The sequence below is a fragment of the Jaculus jaculus genome, chromosome 12, assembly GCF_020740685.1.
Source record: "Jaculus jaculus isolate mJacJac1 chromosome 12, mJacJac1.mat.Y.cur, whole genome shotgun sequence".
In the NCBI taxonomy this organism is placed as follows: domain Eukaryota; kingdom Metazoa; phylum Chordata; class Mammalia; order Rodentia; family Dipodidae; genus Jaculus; species Jaculus jaculus.
In genome coordinates, this window is record NC_059113.1 from 58,133,730 (window position 1) to 58,156,739 (window position 23,010).

The 23,010-nt window shown below is 40.4% G+C and overlaps 1 protein-coding gene across 2 annotated transcripts in view; it reads left to right on the top strand.

Annotated features, from left to right (window-relative positions):
• Usp31 (ubiquitin specific peptidase 31) overlaps positions 1-23,010 on the top strand; it is an 85,554-nt gene that overhangs the window by 26,255 nt on the left and 36,289 nt on the right. For both annotated transcript variants that reach the window (XM_004670205.2, XM_045130813.1), the window contains exons 2-6: positions 16,932-17,069; positions 18,506-18,594; positions 18,687-18,779; positions 19,379-19,514; positions 21,996-22,140. In XM_004670205.2, coding sequence (XP_004670262.2) covers positions 16,932-17,069; positions 18,506-18,594; positions 18,687-18,779; positions 19,379-19,514; positions 21,996-22,140 — 601 coding nt within the window. The remainder of the gene's footprint in view (positions 1-16,931; positions 17,070-18,505; positions 18,595-18,686; positions 18,780-19,378; positions 19,515-21,995; positions 22,141-23,010) is intronic.

Sequence of the window (23,010 nt, forward strand, 5' to 3'; positions counted from 1 at the left end):
TTGTGTTCTAGCTTTGAGTGAATGTGTATTCTCATTTCTCCTGGGTATAAGTCAGGAGTGGAATTGCTGGGTTGTATGGTAGTTATGTTAATTGGTTGAATGTTTGTCTCTACCAACATGGTTACACCATACTTGAGATCAAGCCATTTATGTGTGCGTGCGTGTGTCTCTGTCCGTGTGTGTGTCTCTCTCTGTGTGTGTAGTTTACATTGTGATTTCAATTTTATATAGCATTTTGAGGATTACCTCATAAAAATTCTAAGAATTTCATGAGCATACTGTGTGGATTTTGGCACCTTTAAATAGTTTTTGTTTGTGGTGAACTTCTCTCTCTGTCTTTATATGTAAATTTTACTTCTTCAGGCTAAATAGTAGTAGCATTTCTGTCAATAGTTACTTCAAGTGATACTATTATTTTACAAATTTGACTACTAGCAGTGGGGCAGAATATCTGTTGAAATAAAAAAGAAATCTTTTGTTTTGCTAAGTAAAAATACCTTTTCATTGATTTAATTTCTGTTTCTCTTGTTAATAGTGAGGTAGGCAGTTAGATTTTTGCTGTGCCAGGGATCAAACCCAGCTCCTCACACAGACTAGGCAATCTACTACTGAGCTACTACAGCCATGCCCCCAGCTTGATTTGTTCTATAAAGTGGGAGAAAGCCTATATGCTAGTAATATTTTGGCATTAGGGAATACTTTCTTCTGACTTCATAGACTTCTCTGTGCTAAGTATAAAGTACTTCTATTTAATATTTTTGTAGTACAGGGAGATGACTAAGGCCTGAGCTGATTAGAATTGGTCAAAATTGGGCCATGCTAGGTCTAGGCAGAAAGATTCTTAATTGTGTGTACTTTGTTAGAGAAACAAACAAAACTGGAGGCTTCACATCTGAGCTGTTCTTTATGAAGTTACATTGTGGTGAGCTTGAAAGGACAAAGGCTAATTGGGTTGGAGACCTTGCCCCTCTGTGGTGGAGGAGTTAGCCTGGTTGCTTGACTGTCAGGCATGCATGGTGTTGGGGTATGGAGAGGGATGTGCAAGCCATCATTTGAAATCATGTTTAGCTAGTTAAGATTTACTGGGCTCCCCCAGGTTTATGGCATGAATGCATGGTTTAAGTAAAACTTAAACCATGGATGTGCTTAGGTATAAGATCTTTTGGTTACTAATGGATGCCTTGGTTATAAAAATACAGTAGCCAAATAATGATTCAAAGCAAGGGTATTTCTGGAATAGTTAGGATATCCTTAAAAATTCAGCCCCAAATATTTTATATTGGTTATCAAATATAAACATTTAAAAATCAAGAGGATGTAATATATAATCTCTCTCTCTCTCTGTGTCTTTCTCAGAACTACATCTCCCTAATTAAGTGCTGGTTCTCCATCCATGCATATGGGAAGAAAATTGCATCTCTGCTGAACATGCATGAGCATTTTTCCTTGCCATTGTTCCCTAGGCAATACAGCAGAATACTATTTACATAGGTCTTGCATTGTATTAGGAATTCAAACAGTCTAGGGTAATTTATACAGAAGAGTATGCATGGATTAAATGTGCATCAGCAGTTTTGGTGTCCATGGACACTGGCCCTCATCTCCAAAAGGACCATTATGTATGCATGCTTGCCCTTATGGGTAGTTCCAAGACTTTACATCCTTCCTTTTCCACCAGTCCCACCTCCCAAGGTGAAGGTCTCTTCTCCCCCAAAGAGAAGTGCTGCTCAGTCAAGAGCACTGATTGTCTCCTGTGCTCCTCTGCCTGCCTCCTTCCACTGATCTAGAAGTGGAAGCTGATGTATTGTTCTCTTCTTACGGGTCAGTTTTCATTTCTCACCCTTGGTAAGCCCTGGGTGCCCATAAAGACCCTCGATGGGCAGACAGCACCATTCTTTTCCTCCTTCCTTCCCTCATGTTACTGTGATGCTGGCAGCTGCCACTTTTTTTTCTTCATGGATAAGGTCCAAAGGTTGGTTTGGGCTTTGAGTTTAGATTTATAGAGTGTAGTAAATGTGTTAAGTTTTTCTCTTTTAAAACAGCTTTATTGAGATGCTGATATATATATAGTTTTTCGAGGTAGGGCCTCATTGTAGCCCAGGCTGACCTGGAATTCACTGTGTAGTCTCAGGGTGGCCTCACACTCACAGCGATCCTCCTGACTCTGCCTTCCGAGTGCTGGGATTTGTGCCACCACGCCTGGCTGAGATGTTAACATATTTTTTAAAATATTTATTTATTTAAGGGAGGGGAAAGAGAGTGAGTGAATGGTTGTGCCGTGGCCTCTAGCCACTGCAAACAAACTCCAGACACATGTGCCATGTTGAGCATCTGGCTTTATGGGGGTACTGGGGAAGCCTAAACTGTTTAGCCATCTCTCCAGCCCAAGATATTGATATTTTAAAATTGCATGCATGCACATGAGTGCATGTATAGTGTACATTTTGGTGTTTTTAAAAACTCAAACATTTGTAATATTCTTTTATAGGAATAATTTCTTGACTATTTACATGATTGTTATATAAAGTCTATTTTGACTTTAAACTGATTAAGATTATTACACTTCCCTTAGGATTATGATACCTCCATTGTATTGGGTTTGGATATTTGCTTTTTAACTGTAAGCCAAAATCTCCCACCTCTTCCTTTAAAGAAAACAAAAAGAGCTATGTTTTTACCATAGTTGGCAAAAACTATAGATTATGTGGGGAAATCACAAGAAGGCACTTTGAATTACTTAAGTTACTTAATTAGCTACATAAACACATTTTGGTAACCTGAATTGGCTTTAAAGTTGGCCTCGTGTGGTGATGCATGTCTTTAATTCCAAGCACTCAAGAAGCTAAGGTAGGAGGATTGCTGTGATTTCAAGGCCAGCCTGAGACTACATAGTGAATTCCAGGTTAGCTTGGGATAGAGCAAGAGCCTATCTCAAAAATCAAAAACAAAACAAAGCAAAACATGTTTGATTCCAGCACTAGGGAGGCCACGGTAGGAGGATGGCTATGAGTTCAAAGCCAGTCTGAGACTACATAGTGAATTCCAGGTCAGCCTGAGTTAGAGTGAGACCCTACCAAAAACAAACAGACAAGCCCCCAAAGTTGGCCACTCAGTATACAGGGAAGGACAGTAAGAGTTGATTTCCACTTGCAGAGCTGCTTGGGTTTTGGGTGTTGGACGTTGCCTGGAGAGGTGAAGAGCTCTCCTGCCCTCTTACGTGAGCTAACAGGTCTCAAGCCTTCCCTTTGGCTCTTGTTTCCTTTTCTGGCATCCTGGGAGCTGGGGTGGCAGTTTTTCACATCCTGCACCTTGTTCCTCCGAAGTAGTCAGAATCCCTCCTTCCTGCCCAGACAACACTATCTCACAAACACTGCAATTTTGTTTCTGGGCTATATTTCAGTCATAGAAAAAAATGCAAAATATAACAAAACAGAAAAAGATAAACAATTTTTATTTAAAATTAGCAATAACCCCTCCCAGAAGCCTAGATGTTAGCATGTGTATAGTTGAGGGTCTGGCTTTGGAGAATTGGCATTCAGTGTGAGGAACCCCAGATCCTGTATGATTCTCAGTTGTATTCAGTGAAACAAAAATTGTTTGAAAGGACTTGCTTTATTGAAAAAGGATTGTAGGCAAAAATATTTTAAAACTTTTAAAATCAGATGTGGTTGAAGAGTAGTGTTAACTTTGGGCAAATAACTTCACTTTTTCCAAGTTTTTTCATTTGTAAATAATGTAGTGTAGAGAATTTTCTAGGGTGAGTTTTGCAGGAAATAATACTTACAGTAATTAGTAAGCTACCTAATACAGGATAGGCACTCAATAATTACCAATGTGATTAGTGCTTTGTTGTAATAGGGAACATCTCATAAGCTTTGGTGCTTTTGGAAGTGAAACCCAGAATCTTTCCAATGTGGCTATGTTTATTCTGTCTGCCTTCACATTAGAAGTAGTCATTTAAAAAAAATCAGGGCTGGAGAGATGGCTTAGCAGTTAGGGCACTTTCCTGTGAAGCCTGAGGATCCACTTTTTTTTTTTCAAAATATTTTTTCATTTCAGAGACAGAGAGAATGGCTGTGCCAGGGCCTCCAACCACTGCAAATGAACTCCAGACACATGCATCACCTGTGTATATGGCTTACATGGGTCCTGGGAAATTGAACCTCAGTCCTTTGACTTTGCAGGCAAGCGCCTTAACCACTAAGCAATCCCTCCAGCCCCTTAGGACCCATATTTGACTCTCCAGATCCTACATAAGCCAGACACACAAGGTGAGGCAAATGCACAAGATGGCATACAGGTCTGGAGTTTGATTGCAGTGATTGGAGGCTGTGGCATGCCATTTCTCTTTCTGCCTCTTTGCATATGCTCTCTCATTAAAAAAAAATATCACATGATGGAAACTCACAGTGCTCAAGCTATGCTATACACTAATGAAGTCTCTGCATCCTCAGCTGCTGTCAAGACTTGTCCACCCGCCTATCATGGTTTAGGTGATTCTAATGTGCAGCTAGGCATAGAATCACTGCCATATATATATATATTTTTTTTTTTCACTTTTTTTTCCTGGTATTTTCAGGGTTGTTTACCACCACAGGAAATGAGTCTCCATGGTTACATAACAACATCTCTATAGTTTTAGAGTTTTAAAAATGCTTTTATGATCTCACTAATCATAAAAGTAATCCCTGTATTACCATCCCATTTTGCAGAGAAGATAGTTGAGACTCAGGAAAACATGTATTAAGTAAAAGGTTGTGCAAAGAAGGCATGGAGCCAGGTATTCATAGCAGACTTTTTTATTCCTACTGCATTTCTAGTGGAAATGTGCAACCATGTTTAACTATTGGGGCATTTTCTCTTGCTGCCGTATTTCTGCCCATGTGGCCTTATGTCTGCTTGTTTATTCTGGCTGCTAGAGGACATTGAGTGAGCCCATGCCATCGAGACTTTGCAGTACTTACAAATGTGTTTAAAATTCCAGGTTCATCTTACAGCAGTGTGTATGCCATTGTGGTCTAGATCTGTTTGTTTTCTGAGTTTAGATCCTGAGAACTTCAGAATGAGGGTCACTTAAACTTGAATAGCCCTAGGCTAGGCTCTTAATGTCTGGAGGGATGAAACACTGTATCAGGAATAACATCTTTTCCCTGTGTCCAAACATGCACATTATATCCTATGAGGCCTTCTCTGTTTTCAGGTGGTTTTTCTGTCCTGGTTGGAATCTCCCACCTTTTCTCTCTCTTCTCTCCCTTCAGGATTCCCACTTCTCTTCTCCCATCTTGCTGAGGGAGAGTGAACTTGTGGGTAGGGGTTTGGTGGTGAAGGGCATTCTATTATGTGGCTTAGTGTTGCTTTCCAGGGTCTATTACTGTGGCCAGCTGCTAGTAGGGCCTCTGCAGCTGGGTTTGTACTGACAGGCTAAAAAGCCTCGGAAGCCAGGGTGAAGATGAGGAATGGGAGAAAGGAACACAGGATCATGTTTGGCCATGGTGGATTCTGGTCCTTGGTGTAGCTTTCCACTGCCTGAGGACTTCACAACTATGTTATAGTTTTCTCATGTTCTACAGTGTTTACCCACTAGTGAACGTTTCATCTCTTAGGTTTAAATCAGTCTTTGCTAACTTAGTAGGTGTCCTGAAAGTCATATTCAAATGATGAAACCTTTTTCAAGTCAAGTGCTTTTAATTTCACCTAGCAGCAGTCCAGAGGCCATAGTTCACTCTAGATGATATCTGTGAATCTAGCTGACCACACTTATCTCCTTCTCTAAAATTGTAAACACAAATGAAGTAACCCTCATCTGAAGTGTTTGGAGTGAGAAATGTTTCAGGTTTCAGATTTGTTTTTGGATTTTTGGAATATTTGCATATATATGTAATGAGATACCATAGGGGTAGACCCAAGTATAAACGCAAAATTAATTTATGTTTCATATATACCTTGTTTACATAGCCCAGAATGAATCATAATGAGTGTTTTTAGCCAACTTGTGTGTGACTGTCACCTGTCACTGATGTCAGGAGTGGGATGTATGTATGTGTGTATCACTGTGACCCATCACTGAGGTCAGGGTTGGATCTGTGTGTGTGACTGTGACTGTCACTGAGGTCAGGGGTGGGATGTATGTGTGTGACTGTGACTCATCACTTAGGTCAGGGATGGGATGTATGTGTGTGACTGTGACCCGTCACTGAGGTCAGGGGTGGGATCTGTGTGTGTGACTGTGACCCATCACTGAGGTCAGGGGTGGGATCTGTGTGTGTGAATATGACCCGTCACTGAGGTGTGGGTTGGGATCTGTGTGTGTGACTGTGATCCGTCACTGAGGTCAGGGATGGGATCTGTGTGTGTGACTGTGATCCGTCACTGAGGTCAGGGATGGGATCTGTGTGTGTGACTGTGATCCGTCACTGAGGTCAGGGGTGGGATCTGTGTGTGTGACTGTGACCTGTCACTGAGTTCAGGGGTGGAATCTCTGTGTGTGACTGTGACCTGTCACTGAGGCCAGGGGTGGGATGTATGTGTGTGACTGTGACCTGTCACTGAGGTCAGGGGTGGGATCTGTGTGTATTTCCAGGAACCTGGGATGTTGCCACCCCTCTGTAGGGATCAATGGGGGGGTCAAAGAACTGTGTGTCTGTTTTTTTTTTGTTTTTTTTTTTTTAACTGAGCTCCCTCCCTTTCTTTCTTCTTTCTTTTTTGATTTTTCAAGGTAGGGTCTCGCTCTAGACTAGGCTGACCTGGAATTCATGATGTAGTCTCAGAGTGGCCTTGAACTCGCAGCAATCCTCCTACCTCTGCCTCCTGAGTGTTGGGATTAAAGATGTGTGCCACCATGCCTGGCTCAAGGTACACTTGTTCTTTCTAATATCCTTTTGATCTCTCCCCCAATCTTTATCTCAAAATGTTTTATAAATCAGTTTCTTTGGGTTATTCACCTGTAATTGGTCACTAGGCTGTGACTGATCACAATCAAATTGTGAATCTATTCCTTCTTTTCTATACTACCTTTATGTAGTTGGAAATTTCAGTGTGCAGTCATAGCTCATTGGCTTGTTTCACCTTTAATAATGTTGGTACCTCAGGAGATGCTTCATTTGACTCTTGGGGCTCCAATTTCCTGGTTTTCTTTCAGTAGCTTTAATGGTTTTTTCTTGTTCTCCTTTGACATCTTCCCACCCCTAAGTGTAGACATCTTGTAGGTTTCCCCCCTGGCTTGGGCTCCTGATTCTGTCTGTGCAGTCTCAGTCACCCATGTGTTGACTCCCATCTTTGTCCTCAGTGCAGGCTTCCATGAGCCCAGGGCTGTTGATTTTCATCGTCTGCCATATCCTTCTCTTGAAGGCTTCATCAGACTTCAAGTACAGTGTGTTTGAAAGGAAACTCAGCATCCTCTTTGCCAGATTCCATCTTTGTTCCTTTCTGTCTTGATATAGGTCCACTTACCTTGTGGGAATTTCCTTAATGAGATTCAGCTGTTCTGACAGAGGAGAGGAAGGTTATTCATGCTAGAGGACTGACACCCAGCTCTCTCTATAATGGCATCAGCTCTGAGCTTAGGCAAGAGGGGCTTTTTATATCTTTTGTCGTCTAAGCAAGTAAGGTTATAGAAGCGTATGTGGCATGAGCAGGTAGCTACATAGTTTAAATTTATTGTGATTTCTGTTCTAGTCAGCCCCAAACTATCAAAACTCACAGTGTGGGCAGGAAACTTATCTTCATTCCCTGGTTGTTCCGTGTGGGCAAGAAACTTATCTGTCTGTTCTTTGGTCTCCCCCTGTGAAGGCTTGTGGGCAAACTGGAGTTTAATCTCTCTGTTCTCTGGTCTTTCCCTGTGGGTGGCTAAAGGGCGACTAGGGACTTATCTTTGTTCTCTGTGGGTAACTTCTGGCCTGGTGGCAGGTGGTGGGAGGGGGGCTGTGGACCCAGTACAAGTTTTCTTTTAATATTGCTATTTTATGCTAGATCTATTTTTCATCTTTATAAGTCTTTTTTTCTTTATTTTGTTCCCTCAATTTTTATTAACATTTTCCATGATTATAAAAACTATCCCACAGTAATAACCTCCCTCCCCCCACTTTCCCCTTTGAAATTCCATTCTCCATCATATCCCCTCCCCATCTCAATTAGTCTCTCTTTTATTTTGATGTCATGATCTTTTCCTCCTCTTATGATGGTCTTGTGTAGGTAGTGTCAGGCACTATGAGGTCATGGATATCCAGGCCATTTTTTGTCTGGAGGGAGCACATTATAAGGAGTACTACCCTTCCTTTAGCTCTTATGGTCTTTCTGCCACCTCTTCCGCATTAGACCCTTAGCCTTGGAAGGTGTGATCGAGATGTTACTCAGTACTCCAGTCCCTTCTTTCCAGCACTATGATACCTTCTGAGTTGTCCCAAGGTCACTGCCATCTGAAAAGAGAAGATCCCTACCCAAAGTGAGAGCAGCATTAATATAAGGGTATAAATATTAAGAGAAGTGCTTACTGGGCATTTTGATAAGCAAAGTATATACATTTAGCCAGACATCAGCAGATGTTACACCTCTAGGGCTCATGACTACCCCGTTTTAAGTTTTCAGTATCAGGGATGTATTCCCTCCCATGGAGTGGGCCTCCAGTCCAATTGGTGGGCAATTGGTTTCCACCATGACAAATGTGCCACTATTGCACCTGTTGGCTCATTTGGCCTGGCTGGCCAATTATAAGGCTTGCCGTGTCCACTGTTGAGTATCTTCACTGGTGGTGTCTCTTTCTCCCATTGAACTACGTGGCTTCTTCCAGCTTTCTGTCAGCTGGTCTATATGGAGGAGGCTATCTGCTCAGTTCCAGCAGGATTTCTCAGTGGACTTGTGGCCTAAGTATGTGGAATCTTCAGCAATAGGGTCTTACCATCTATTCCTGGTGGGAAACCAAGGGCCTAGGCAATGGCCTATAATAATTTGGGGGCATCAGGGACCTCCCTGCTCAACAACTCACTGGAGGTATCCCATCCCTGGCACTGAAAATTTTCTAACAATGATCTATGGCTCCTGAGTGTTCAATTGTCTGAAACCAGAGGATTCCAGATGGTTTATTTATATCCTCTTAGATTTTGATTAGCCCTCCCTCCACCTTTCCTTTACTTAACTTCTTCCCCTGAACTTACTTTGGGCCTTTTCACCCCTGTTGGTCTATTCGTCTACTTACTATATACAATACCAACCTATTAAGTACCCTCCTCCCTTCCTTTCTCTTCCCTTTGTATCTCCTTTTTAACTTACTGGCCTCTGATACTGAGCTTTTTCCTTCTCACACAGAAGCCTAATCATCTGTAGCTAGGATCCACATATGAGAGAGAACATGTGGCGCTTGGCTTTCTGGGCCTGAGTTACCTGACTTAGTATAATACTTTCCAGGTCCATCCATTTTTCTGCAAATTTCATAACTTCATTTTTCTTTACTGCTGAGTAGAACTCCATTGTATAAATGTGCCACATCTTCATTATCTACTCATCAGTTGAGGGACATCTAGGCTGGTTCCATTCCCCAGCTATTATGAATTGAGCAGCAGTAAACATGGTTGAGCATGTACTTCTAAGGAAATGGGATGACTCCTTAGGATATATGCCTAGGAGTGCTTTAGCTGGGTCATATGGTAGATCAATTTTTAGCTGTCTTAGGAACCTCCACACTGTTTTCCACAATGGCTGGACCAGATTGCATTCCTACCAACAGTGTAGAAGTCTTCCTCTTTTTCCACATCCCCGCCAGCATTTATAACCATTAGTTTTCATGATGGTAGCCAATCTGACAGGAGTGAGATGGAATCTCAATGTAGTTTTAACCTGCATTTCCCTGATGATTAGGGATGTAGAACATTTTTTTAGATGCTTATACACCATCTGTATTTCTTCTTCTGAGAACTCTCTATTTAGCTCCATAGCTTTTTGTTTTGTTTTGTTTTGTTTTTGTTTTTCAAGGTAAGGTCTCACTCTAGCTCAGGCTGACCTGGAATTCACTATGGGATCTCAGGGTGGCCTCGAACTTACGATGATCCTCCTACCTCTGCCTCCCGAGTGCTGGGATTAAAGGCGTGCATCACCACACCCAGTTTATAGCCCATTTTTTAATTTGCTTGTTTGATTTCTTATTATTTAACTTTTTGAGTTCTTTGTATAGCCTAGATATTAATCCTCTTATCAGATATATAGCTGGCAAAGATTTTTTCCCATCTGTAGATTGCCTCTTTGTTTTATTCACAGTTTCCTTTGCAGTACAAAATCTTTGTAATTTCATGAGGTCACAGTGGTTAATCTGTGGTTTTATTGCCTGAGCAATTGGGGTATATTCAGAAAATCTTTGCCAAGACCAATATGTTGAAGGGCTTCCTCTACTTTTTCCTCTAGCAATTTCAGAGTTTCAGATCTGATGTTAAGGTCTTTAGTCCGTTTGGGCTTAATTTTGTACATGGAGTGAGAGAAGAATCTATTTTCATCCTTCTACAGATACATATCCAGTTTTCCCAGCACCATTTGCTGAAGAGGATGTCTTTTCTCCAATGAGTATTTTTGGCATTTTTATCAAATATCAGGTGGCTATAGCTACGTGGACTTATATCTGGGGCCTCTATTCTGTTCCATTGATCTACATATTTGCTTTTGTGCCGGTACCATGCTGTTTTTGTTACTATGGCTTTGTAGTATAGGTTAAAATCAGGTATGGTGATACCACCCGCCTTATTTTTGTTGCTCAGTACTATTTTAGATACTCGAGGTATTTTGTGATTCCAAATGAATTTTTGGATTGTTTTTTCTATTTCCGTGAAGAATGCCTTTGGAATTTGGATGGGAATTGCATTAAATGTGTAGATTGCTTTAGGTAAGATTGCCATTTTCACAATATTGATTCTTCCAATCCAGGAACAGGGGATGACTTTCCATATCCTAGTGTCTTCTGCAATTTATCGCTTGAGTGTTTTTTAGTTTTCATTGTAGAGATCCTTTACTTCCTTGGTTAGGTTTATTCCAAGGTACTTTATTTTCTTTGATGCAATTGTGAATGGGAATGATTCTCTGATTTCATCCTGTGTGTTTGTTGTTAGCATATATGAATGCTACTGATTTCTGTATATTTATTTTGTATCCTGCTACATGGCTTTAGGTGTTTATCAGCTCTAGCAGTTTGCTGGTAGAGTCTTTAGGGTCCTTTATGTATAGAATCATGTCATCTGCAAATAACGAGAACTTGATTTCTTTCATTCCAATTTGTATCCCTTTTATATGTGTCTCTTGCCTTATTGCTATGGCTAAGACTTCCAGAACTATATTAAATAAAAGTGGGGACAGTGGACACCTTTGTTTTGTTCCTGATTTTAGTAGAAAAGCTTCCAGTTTTTCCCCATTTAGTAATATGTTGGCTGTTGGCTTGTCATAAATAGCTTTTATTATATTGAGATATGTTTGTTCTGTTCCCAGCCTCTGCAGGACTTCCATCATGAAGGGATGTTGGATTTTGTCAAACACTTTCTCTGCATCTAAAGAGATGATCATATGATTTTTGTCCTCCAGTCCATTTATATAATGTATTACCTTTATTGATTTGCATATGTTGAACCATCCCTCCATCTCTGGGATAAAGCCTACTTGGTCAGGATGAATGATCTTTCTGATATATTCTTGTATTCTGTTTGCCAATAGTTCGTTGAAAATTGCATCAATGTTCATGGGGGAGATAGGCCTGTAATTTTCTTTTTTTGTTCTATCTTTGCCTAGTTTTGGTATCAGGGTGATGCTGGCTTCATAGAAGGAATTTGGTAGGATTCCTTCTTTTTCTATTTTATGGAAAAGCTTAAAAATCAATGGTGTTAGTTCTTCCCTGAAGGTCTGGTAAAATTCAGCAGTGAATCCATCTAGGCCTGGACTTTTTTTGATTGGGAGATTTTTTGATAACTGCTTGGCTCTCCATGCTTGTTATAGGTCTATTTAAGTGATTAATCTCATCTTGATTTAATTTGGGTAGGTGATATAAATCAAGGAAATCATCCATTTCTTTCAGATTTTTATGCTTTTATGGTATGTCCTTATGATTTTTTGAATTTCTCTGGCCTCTGTTGTGATGTTACCTTTTTCATCTCTAATTTTTTTTTCATCTCTAATTTTATTAATTTGTGTCTCTTCTCTCTTTGTTTTGGTCGGATTCGCTAAGGGTTTATCAATCCTGTTTATCCTTTCAAAGAACCAAGTATTTGTTTCATTGATTCTTTGGATTTTTTTGTTTCTATTTCACTAATTTCTGCCCTAATCTTTATTATTTCTTCCTATATACTGACTTTTGGTTTGCCTTGTTCTTCTTTTTCTAAGGCTTTAAGGTGAAGCATTAGGTCGTTTACTTGCCACCTTCCTAATTTCTTAATATAGGCACTTAAAGCTATAAATTTACCTCTTAGGGCTGCCTTCATTGTGTGCCAGAGATTTTTGGTATGTATTGTTCTCATTATCGTTTGACTCTGTAAATTTTTTGATTTCCTTCTTGATTTCTTCATTGACCCATTCATCATTTATTAGTGTGGTGTTTAATTTCCATGATTTTGTGTATGCTCTATAGCCTTTCTTGCTATTGATTTGTAGTTTAATTCCATTGTGGTCAGATAGAATGCAAGGAATTAGTTCAATTTTCCTGTATTTGTTAAGATTTGCTTTGTGTCCTAATATATGGTCTATTTTAGAGAATGTTCCATGTGCTGCTGAAAAGAATGTATATTCTGCAGTATTTGGATGAAATGTCCTGTATATGTCTGTTAGGTCCATTCCTTCTATGGCCTCATTTAGTCCAGATGCCTCTCTGTTTATTTTTTCCCAAGATGACCTGTCAATTGATGAGAGTGGGGTGTTGAAGTCACCCACTACCACTGTGTTTGGTGTTATCTGTGACCTTAGTTCTAATAGCATTTGTTTGATGAATTTGGGGGCCTCCATGTTAGGTGCATATATGTTCAGTATTGTAATGTCCTCCTGTTGGAGGGTGCCTTTAATCAATATAAAGTGACCTTCCTTATCTTTTTTAAGTCATGTTGGACTGAAGTCTATGTTGTCAGATATTAGGATAGCAACCCCTGCTTGTTTTCTAGGTCCATTTGCTTGAAACACTGTTTTTCATCCTTAGATAGTATCCATCCTTTATAGAAAGGTGGTTTTCTTGGGGGCAAGAACTTGAAGGATCCTGCTTTTTAACCCAGTCTGAGAACCTATGCCTTTTAGTTGGGACATTGAGGCCGTTGATATTAAGAGATAATATTGAAAGGTGTGTATTCATTTTTGCCATTTTTTTTTGTAGTTCTTCTGGTTTTACCTTTGCTCTCTTGTGTTAACTAGTATTTGAGTATGGTTTGTTTTTTTCCTGGTTCCTTATATGTGTGCCTTTCTTTTTCTTCAGCATGCAGGATTCTTTCAAGTATTTTTGTAGAGCTGGTTTTGTCTTCAAATACTCCTTTAACCTCTTTTGTCATGGAATGTCCTTATTTCTCCATCTATTTGAATGGATAGCTTTGCAGGATAGAGTAACCTTGGTTGACAGTTGTTATCTTTCAGGATTTGTAATACATCACTCCAAGCCCTTCTGGCTTTTAAAGTTTGTGTTGAATAATCTGCTTTAATCCTGATAGGCTTGCCTTTGTAGGTAACTTGATTTTTCTCTCTGACTGCTTTTAATACTTTTTATTTGGTTTATGTGTCTGCTAGTTTGATTATAATATGGCGAGGAGAGGTTCTTTCCATGTTTTGTCTGGCTGGTGTTCTAAAGGATTCCTGTATCTGCATTGGCACCTCTTTCCTAATTTGGGGGTAGTTTTCTTCTATGATTTTGTTGAGGATGCCAACTATTCCTTTGGAGTGAAATTCTTCTCCTGCTATGCCCTGTATTCTTATGTTTCATCTTTTCATAGTGTCCCGAATATCTTGAAATTACCCCTCATCCTTTTCTATTAGTTTGTCTTTCTGTTTGTTGGACTGTATTAGATCTGCCACTTGGTCTTCTAGCTTAGATATTCTGTCCTTTCCTTCATCCATTCTACTGGTGAGATTTTCTACAGAGTTTTTTTTTTTTTTTTTCATTACCTGTGTTCTTCATTGCTAGTAACTCTGACTGGTTTTTTAAAATTATTTTTATCTCCTTATTTATGTCTAGTATTGACGTCTTTATATCATTAAATTGGTGACCTGTGTTTTCTTTGATTCCTTTGATTTCCTTTTTCATTCCTTTAATTTCTTCTTTGACTTCTTTGAACATATTTATAATCATTGTTTTGAAATCTTTCTCAGGCATTTTCTCTAACTCGTTCTCACTGGAGGTCATTTGTGATGCATTAATACTTTTTGGTGGATTTATATTGTGTTATTTTTGGTTTTTCTTGTGTTATAATGTACATATTTTTGCATCCTGGATTATTTTAAATGATTGGGTTTTCTAGTTAGCTGGATATTATTAGATGTATCTGTGAATATGATGTTATATAACTTCAGGGTAGGAGCTTAAGGCATTAGGTGTGGCTCTTAAGTCTCAGAGTTTCTACAAAAGTGACCCTAGGTGTTGTGTTTGCATGCTATGAGAGTATTTAAGGAGGCTGAGTGGAACCAAATACAGATAGTTTCTAAAATTTAACTAAACAATGTACGCTTTCAATGAAAAACATTTCAGAGTATTTATCCAAGAGTAGGTATTATGACAACCAGATCCTCTAACTGTCCCATAGGGTATGTGGTGCCCCACCTATACCCTTTATCCTGACAACAAGGAGGTTAAGATTTCTGACCTGTTGAGGGTTCCAAGCCATCTTGTGACCAGGTGAGACCCTTCCCTGGTGTAATCCTAGTTACCTCTGCTCCTGCTTGGGTCCCGATGTCGGTTCAAGGTGGCGTGGCCGGGTCCCTGGACCGCTGCTCTGTTCGCTGGAGCTGGCACTGGTGGTGGGGGAGGGGAGGCTGCCGATGCTGATCTAGTTCTCCTGCTGTTCCACGTGGTCTTCTACCTTGTGATCTGCTCCTCCATTGTTCACTGCCATTCTCCCTTCACGTTTCTTGAGTTTGCGGAGAGCTCTGGTTTGAGTGGAAATCCCCTTGCCTGGCTTTACCTGCGGCTCAAGCTGAGCCTGGCGGCTTTCTGGTACCTAGCAGCCGTTGGCAGACCTGCTGGAGTTGCTTCTGCCGGCCTGTGTGGGCTCTGGATGCTCTGGACCTCTCCTACTTCTCTGCTCCTATTTCAATTTCCTATACACCTCACTTTTTAGTAAAAGTGTGTATTTTGCTGAGTGTTCTTCTTCTTCTTTTTTTTTTTTTTTTGGCTTTTTTCCCCCTAGGCTGCTTTGGCATGGTACCTATGCTGCCATCTTAACCGGAAGTCCCTGATCCTTTATAAGTCTTTATGATTTTTTAATGGGATCTTTTGATATGGGTGAATAACTTATCTCTCTATTCTTTAGTCTCCCCCTGTAAAGACTTACAAACAAATAAAAATTTATCTCTCTGTTTTCTAGTCTCTCCCTACAGATAACTCATAGACAACCAAAAACTTATTTCTACTCTCTGTAGGTAACTTCTGGCCTGTTTTTTTTTTTTTTTTGGCGGGGGGAGGGCTCTGAAGCCCAATAAAGTTTTCTTTAAATATTACTGTTTTCTATTAGAACATCTATAAACATTATTTGTTTATTTGAGAGAGAGAGAGAGGGAGAGGGAGAGAGAGAATGGGTGTGCAAGGGCCTCTAGCCACTGAAACATGTGCTACCTTGTTTATCTGGTTTACATGTGTACTGGGGAATTGAGCCTGGGTCCTTAGGCTTTATAGACAAGCATTTTAACCACCACACTATCTCTCCAGCCCATTACTCAGGCTGAGGGAGGACATGTAGGTGACATGGACTTCCATTCCTCACTTTCTACTTTGATTGGGCCACAAATTCTACTGATTCTACAACTTAAAGTCTAAATCTCTCTCTCATCTGCACTCCTGTTTATGTCTTCACCCCCTTTTTGTTTCTTTCCTTATTTTGTGTCTTAACTGCTTTCCCACTGTGCAAATGTTTTCCACCTTTCTGTTCCAAATACCTAGCTAAATATCAGAGCTAAATTTTGAATGTGTATTGTGCTTCACTTCCATATAAGGTACTTTGCATGCATTCTCATCTGCCAGTCACAGTGGGTCATTATAACCCCTTTACTCTGAAGGACAGTCGCCTCAGACCTCACAAATAGTAAGTACAGCACCTTGATCCACATTGCTTCACCTTTTCACTCGCAGCCTTGACTGGCTCCTTCGACATCTGTGGTTGGCCTTCAAAGTCCTTCCTGAGCTTTACATTTCTTCTTCCACTGTGCCTTGAGGACTGCTATTTCAGTCTTCTTGAGCTTCCTGGTCTTCCTTGGAGGCGCCATACTTTTTTATACTCAACTTTGTGTGCTTGAATGTGTTTCTTCTTACACACTGAGTTCTTGCCTCTATGCTTCAAGGTTCTAACCTAAGTGACATCTCTTGGAATATCATCACTGTCCTCCTGTTTAAGCTGCCTTTGTAATACTCCCATGATACCTTCCATGTACAACTTTAATGTTTATATTTATAAAAACTTACATATTTCTATGTCTTAAATATTCATGAATCTTTACACTTCAGGATAGTAGCTTTAGATTTATAGAAAAGTTGGCAAAGGTAGAGTGTTCTCATGAAGTCCACAGTGTTTCCTTGTTAGCATCTCATGCTATTTTAGTGCTGTGTTATAGCTAAGAAGCTGTCATAGGTATTATGCTATTGACTGCAACTCACACTTGCTTGGGGTTTTTTATTGTCCTGGGAAGTATCCTCTAACACTTTTGGATTTTGCACCCTTCTTTCAGGATTATGACAGTTTCTCTTCAATGCCAGGAATTCACACCTGCTTGTGCTGGTTTATTTACTTGCATAGAGTATTGTGTCAAAGAATGCTCTGCAGTATCGAGGGAATTCCCAGCATGACGCCCAGGAGTTTCTGCTATGGCTGTTGGACCGAGTTCATGAAGACCTCAATCACACTGTAAAGCAGAGCGGCCAGTCGCCTGTGAAGGTGAGGATGGGCAGTCTGGGGCAGAAGGGAGCACCGGGGAAGTGGACAAGGGCAGGGAGAGTCTGCTAAACCTCCACTGAGGACTTGGTGCAGCTAGCAGACTGACTATGTGCTGGGTGAGTATAAAACCAAGTGGATAGTTTTAGAGACATTTCCCCTTGTTTACTACTTGGTTAGCAGCGTAAGGTACCAGAGACACTGTCCCCAAATGAGGGGAAATACAGTAAGACTCATACTTTGTAGATCACTAGGGTAATGTATGGATGTTCTGCTATGAGAATTGGATTCGAGCATAGAAATCGAGTGAATACCAGTAACCTTACTGAGGAGGACCCTCAGTGGAATGGGGTCAGGGGAGTGGGAACATAAGAGTATAACTGGGTGGGAATATGACCAATATGTAATATGATAAAAAACAAATCCAATATTTTTTTAAATTTCTAGTTTTTGTAAGTTGATAAATTATTGAGTCAAGATCCTTTTTAAAATAAATTTAAATTTTTATTTATTTATTTATTTGAGAGAGTAACAGCAAGAGACAAACAGAAAGAGAGTGAATGCCAGGGGTGCCAGGGCCTCCTGCCACTGTAAATGAACTCCAGATGCATGTGCCACTTTGTGCATCTGGCTTGACATGGGTGCTAGGGAATTGAACCCAGGCCATCAATCTTTGCAAGTAAGTGCCTTTAACCACTGAGCCATATCTCTAGCCCTCAAGGTCCTTTTGTGCCTCAACATTTTACTTTGTAGAGGCTGGCTGTGTCTCCACACTGAATCATCCTCAAGGTCAATAGTCTGCCGCCATGTCTTACTTATCCTTGTGTCCTGCTGTCGTGTCCACTAGTCTCTACATGTGTTAGCAGATGTTCAGTAGCTAGCTGTTAGATGGAGGGACATGGAACAGTTAGTTCAGATGTGAAACACAATGGTTGGCATCAGAGTGAAGATTGGAACAGTCTGGGGAAGGATTGCTGGCCAGTCCTAGATGGCTGGAGATGTTTAAAGATATTCTGCAGTATGTCTGAACAGATGAGTCCATGGGACCCAGGCTGCTGTGTTCTGGTGCATGAGCACTGCCTGTCACCGAAGCACCTGGGCTCCACACATAATTGAGCTTGAGTATACTGTGACCATTTAGGCTCATCTTCAATCAAGAATGTCACCTCTAGTTTGTGAATTATACCGTTTTATTTTTTAAAATATTTTATTTTATTTATTTGAGAAAGAAAGAGGAGCAGGTAGAGAATGGGCATGCCAGGGCCTCTAGCCACTCACTGCAAACGATCTCCAGATGCATGTGCCACTTTGTGCATCTGGCTTTATGTGGATGGGTACTGGAAATTGAACTGGGGTCATCAGTCTTTGCAAGCAAATACCTTTAATCCCTGAGCCATCTCCAGGCCAGAGTTACAGTTTTGTTTTGTTTTTTTCTCTAGCCACCATCAGACACTGATATGATGCCTGAAGGACCGTCTTTTCCTGTGTGTAGCACTTTTGTACAAGAACTTTTTCAAGCCCAGTACAGGTATGGAGCAAATCAAATGTTCCTTTTATTTTGTCTGCTTGACATAGTTCTAGGTGATCTTAATGTGAGTCTCTTACATTTTGTTTTCAAAGATCTTCTTTGACATGTCCCCATTGTCAGAAACAGAGCAACACTTTTGACCCTTTCCTGTGCATTTCTTTGCCAATTCCTCTACCCCACACAAGGTAAGGTGGGATGTAGTTGCATTGAGACTGTACATAGTATACATTGTGATAGTGTACCTTTTCCTCTATTGCTTCCTGTTAGGGCTTCTCGCTTACTTAGACAAGGAAAAGGTTTTGTGATGAACATAGGCACTGTTAAACCTTTGGAGCTGAATGTCTGTCTGAGTGTGCAGGCTGAGCTGTGCCGTAGTCTTACTCAACTGCTAGTCATCCACAGACTGTGTATGTGTTGGGGGAAGGGGTTTGTTGAGTGACTGCAAGATTCTCTGGATGCCCTCCTTGTACTTTTAATTAATTGCTTTAATTAAGACATTTCAGTTTTGTAGGAGTTTGGCTGTTTTGAAGGAAAAGACGGGACCAAGTGAATATGACATTTCCCCTCCCTCAAAGATCTCTTGACTTGTTTTGTAGTTCTGGCTAAGTTCAAATAAACTTTTGCCATGCGCCTTTTTTGCCATGTAACTTACAAGTAAATGGAGAGTTAGCCTCACGTTCCCACCCCCCCTTTTGTTGTTGTTGTTGTTATTAGGTTAGGTTTTTACTTCTTACTTTAGTTGAAATAAGTGACTAATGAGAAGATCTAACTTTGATCTGTACAGGCCTCTCTATGTTACCGTAGTGTATCAAGGGAAATGTTCCCACTGCATGAGAATTGGTGTGGCTGTACCTCTGTCTGGGACTGTTGCCAGACTTCGGGAAGCTGTGTCTATGGAAACAAAGATCCCCACTGACCAGGTAATGACCTGCTAAGACCAACTACACATGAGCCTTCACCTTCTGCTTCTCTATGTTAAAAAAAATTAATTAACTTGAGAGAGAGAATGAGAATGAATTGGCACGTCAGGATTTCAGCACCTGCATTGGAACTCCAGGTGCTTGCCTCACCTTTGTGCATCTGGCTTGTGTGGGATCTGGAGAGAAATCGAATGTGGGTCCGTAGGGTTTGTAGGCAAGTGCTCTAACTGCTAAGCCATCTCTTCAGCCCTCCCTACATTTTTTTAAACATTTTCTGCCAATATGTTAGAAATGTAAAGCCAGTTGCATGTAATACTGAGGAGAAAAATTTAGACTCTATAAAATCGCTGCTTCATTCAGTGTTCTATCTATGAAAGGAAATGCTGTGACCTTTTACCCAGTCCTTCTTGTAGCTGTGTTTATAGAGCACAGTTACCTCTCTCACCTCTCTGTAGATGGTGGAAGAGTCCCTGTGGCATTTGACAGGCAGGCTTAGGAAGCTCTCCCCTTGTGGGGAGGGTGGAGATGAGGCAATGCTGTATTCTGTGTCTAGCACATGTGCATAGTGCTTCTATTTACCCCTGTGGTGCTGGGCCTGGACCCAGGACCTTGTTCATGTTCCATGTTTGAGGCACCTGCAACCCTGGTTTGTTTCCTTATTGAAGCTGGACCAGAGTCTCTTACCTTGTTAGGTTGGGAAAAGTTGTATGTCCTTCTTTTTGTGTGGGGGGCATAGGGAGCACATCTTTGATAAGTAGTTACATGTAAATTGACCAAAAATATTTTTTGACTTAGTGACTTATCACATTTTATGCACAGCTCTTTCTGAATTCATTAGTAGGGAGAACATTCCTTAGGACTTCCTAAAGAAAGGTGACTTAATGGCTAAATAATTTTTCCCTAGCTAGATTTTGGAAGCTTGAGTCATTTGAACAATAAAGGTGTTTGATTTGGTGCTTTGGCCTCATGTGGCCAATGTTGGGAAATTCCCACCATAAAAAATACGAAGTTTTCTTGTGTTTGCATAGGCCAGGTAGTGTCACATTGATAAAAGTTCTTATTTTTCCATAATATGAAGAGCTCCTTAGTTCCGTTTTCCCCTTCAGGATGAGGGAAAGGACAGAAGAGGGAGGCTTCGGTGTGGTCAAGCCTAATGTGGTTGTGTCCTTAAAGCTTCAGTGCTGTCTAGTTATCTTTACATGTGGTTTAAGAAGTTTGCTTTAGCCCTCAGCTTGCCGAACAGAGTGCAGTATGCTTGCAGAGGAGTATTAAAGTCATTAGAAGGATGTGTGCTGGGAGCATTTTTCCTTGGACATTTGTGGAATCACCTATCCACACTTTTTACCTCAGACATGTAGAGTGTTGATACAGGTAGGTAGGGGAGACTTTGGGACCCAGTGCAATCTCCCACTCCACTTGAAGGGACCCAGAGAAGCCATGTGAACCATTCAGGGTCACAGGGTTGGTTGGTAGCAGGTCACGCCTGGAACCTTCTCTCTCTCAGTCCAGTGCTTTTTCATTAGATAGTGCTGCTGAGCACATAATTAAGGCTCTAAATGTCTCCATTGTTTTCCTCCCTATCTTGTTTTTCTGCTTTATTTGGAAAACAGTCAACCATTTCAGAAATACAACTTAGAAAGTAAAAATATCGGCCAGGCATGTTGGCGCACACCTTTAACCCCAGCTGAGGTAGGAGGATAGCTGTGAGTTTGAGGCTACCCTGAGACTACATAGTGAATTCCAGGTCAGCCTGGTCTAGAGTGAGAACCTACCTTGAAATACAAAAAAAAAACAACCCCAAAAAAGTAAAAAATAAAATGAAAGTGAAAATATGCTAAGTATCTTAATGCTAAGAAAGTTACTAACCTTAATACTGTATTATAAAGTACTTGGATGTTTTTTCTATGTACATACTTTGTAAAAGTAGAATTATTTAGAAATATTTTTCTTTGCTTTTTGTTTACTTAGAACATTCCTCCACAGTGCAAATACATATAGGTCATTCTTTCTTAAGTAATAATTTTATAATTTAATTAAGTTATTCTTATTGGACATTTGAATTGATTTCATTATTTTCTAGTGTAGATAGCCAACTGACATTTTTCATATGAAGAGGTAAATTCAGTGGTGTAAACTATTCTCTCTACGAGACTGAATAGTTAATGGAACCTTAAGCAGATCTCTGTACCACTCTCCTGTGAAACAAGGGTGATTAACATACAGTCTACACCAAAACTTAAGGATCTCTGGGTTTAGTGCTGCTGTAGAGATGAGTTCTGGATAAGAGTATATTGTGACAAAATTATAGGGGCTATTGTGCTGCTAAGGTTCTTTTATTACAATCAAATAACATGACTAGAAGATATTTCAGAGCCTCTTCCAAGCATTGCCAACTCTAGCATAGTTTGTAGTAGGATTGGGAGGTCATTTCATAGTAAATTTCCAGTTACCCACTTGTTTGCATTTTCCCCATTTTTAAAGATTGTGTTAACAGAAATGTACTATGATGGCTTCCATCGTTCCTTCTGTGATACAGACGACCTGGAAACAGTCCATGAAAGTGATTGCATTTTTGCCTTTGAGACTCCAGAAATATTTAGGCCTGAAGGAATTCTCAGTCAAAGAGGTAAATGAGCAAGAATTGACATTATCTGCTGTTTTACATATTTAAGCATTATATGATACAATTTTTAAAATTGCAGTAAAGTGTAACCTGCTGATTTTCAGATTTTCATTACCCTTCATCTGCTGTTGTTCTTGTCTTCATCTCTTATTGCCAGTACTGATCCTTCGGAACTCCAGTCGGCACATCTGACTACCTGTTACACTGCTTCACCCTCCTTCATGTTGTGTAGTGGCCCTGCTTTACTTATCATCTCTTCCTCTTCTGCCTACTGTACATGTTTGCTTCAAGCTATTTGCAGTCTCTAGCTGTGTGCATCTTTTCATATCGCTGTTCAGTCACTCTTGAAAATTGCATGAAGAATTTCCTTTTCTTGTTTTCCTGTACTCATCTCCTTGCAACAGGAATTAAGTTCTTTATATTTAGCTAGGTGTTGAGACGATAACTAAACTACTTGATGTTGAAGACAGAAAAACAACAGAAGAGGCAAATCCCATAAAGCAAAAAACTTCATAACTAAAAGGGTAGCACAGATTTTTGTTAATGTTAAGCACAAGAGACATTTGGACTGGGCAAGGTACCAAAGATACAAAGACAGAAAGCAGGCGAAGGGCACATCCCTACTGACCCCTTCGTCTAGTAGGACTCACCTTCTAATAGCACCGTTAGCTGAGGACTAAGCCTTTATCTAGCACGTGGGCTTTAGGGGGACATATGAGATTTAAAGCAGAACAATTTGTCCAGAATGCCTTTCTTCTTTCCCCATCCTCATGCTTATAACTGCTGGTACAGCTCCACCATAGCTTCTGCTGATCTACATGTGGGTACAAATATCTGTTTTCTTCTCTTTCATTCACACTGAAATTCTGTGGA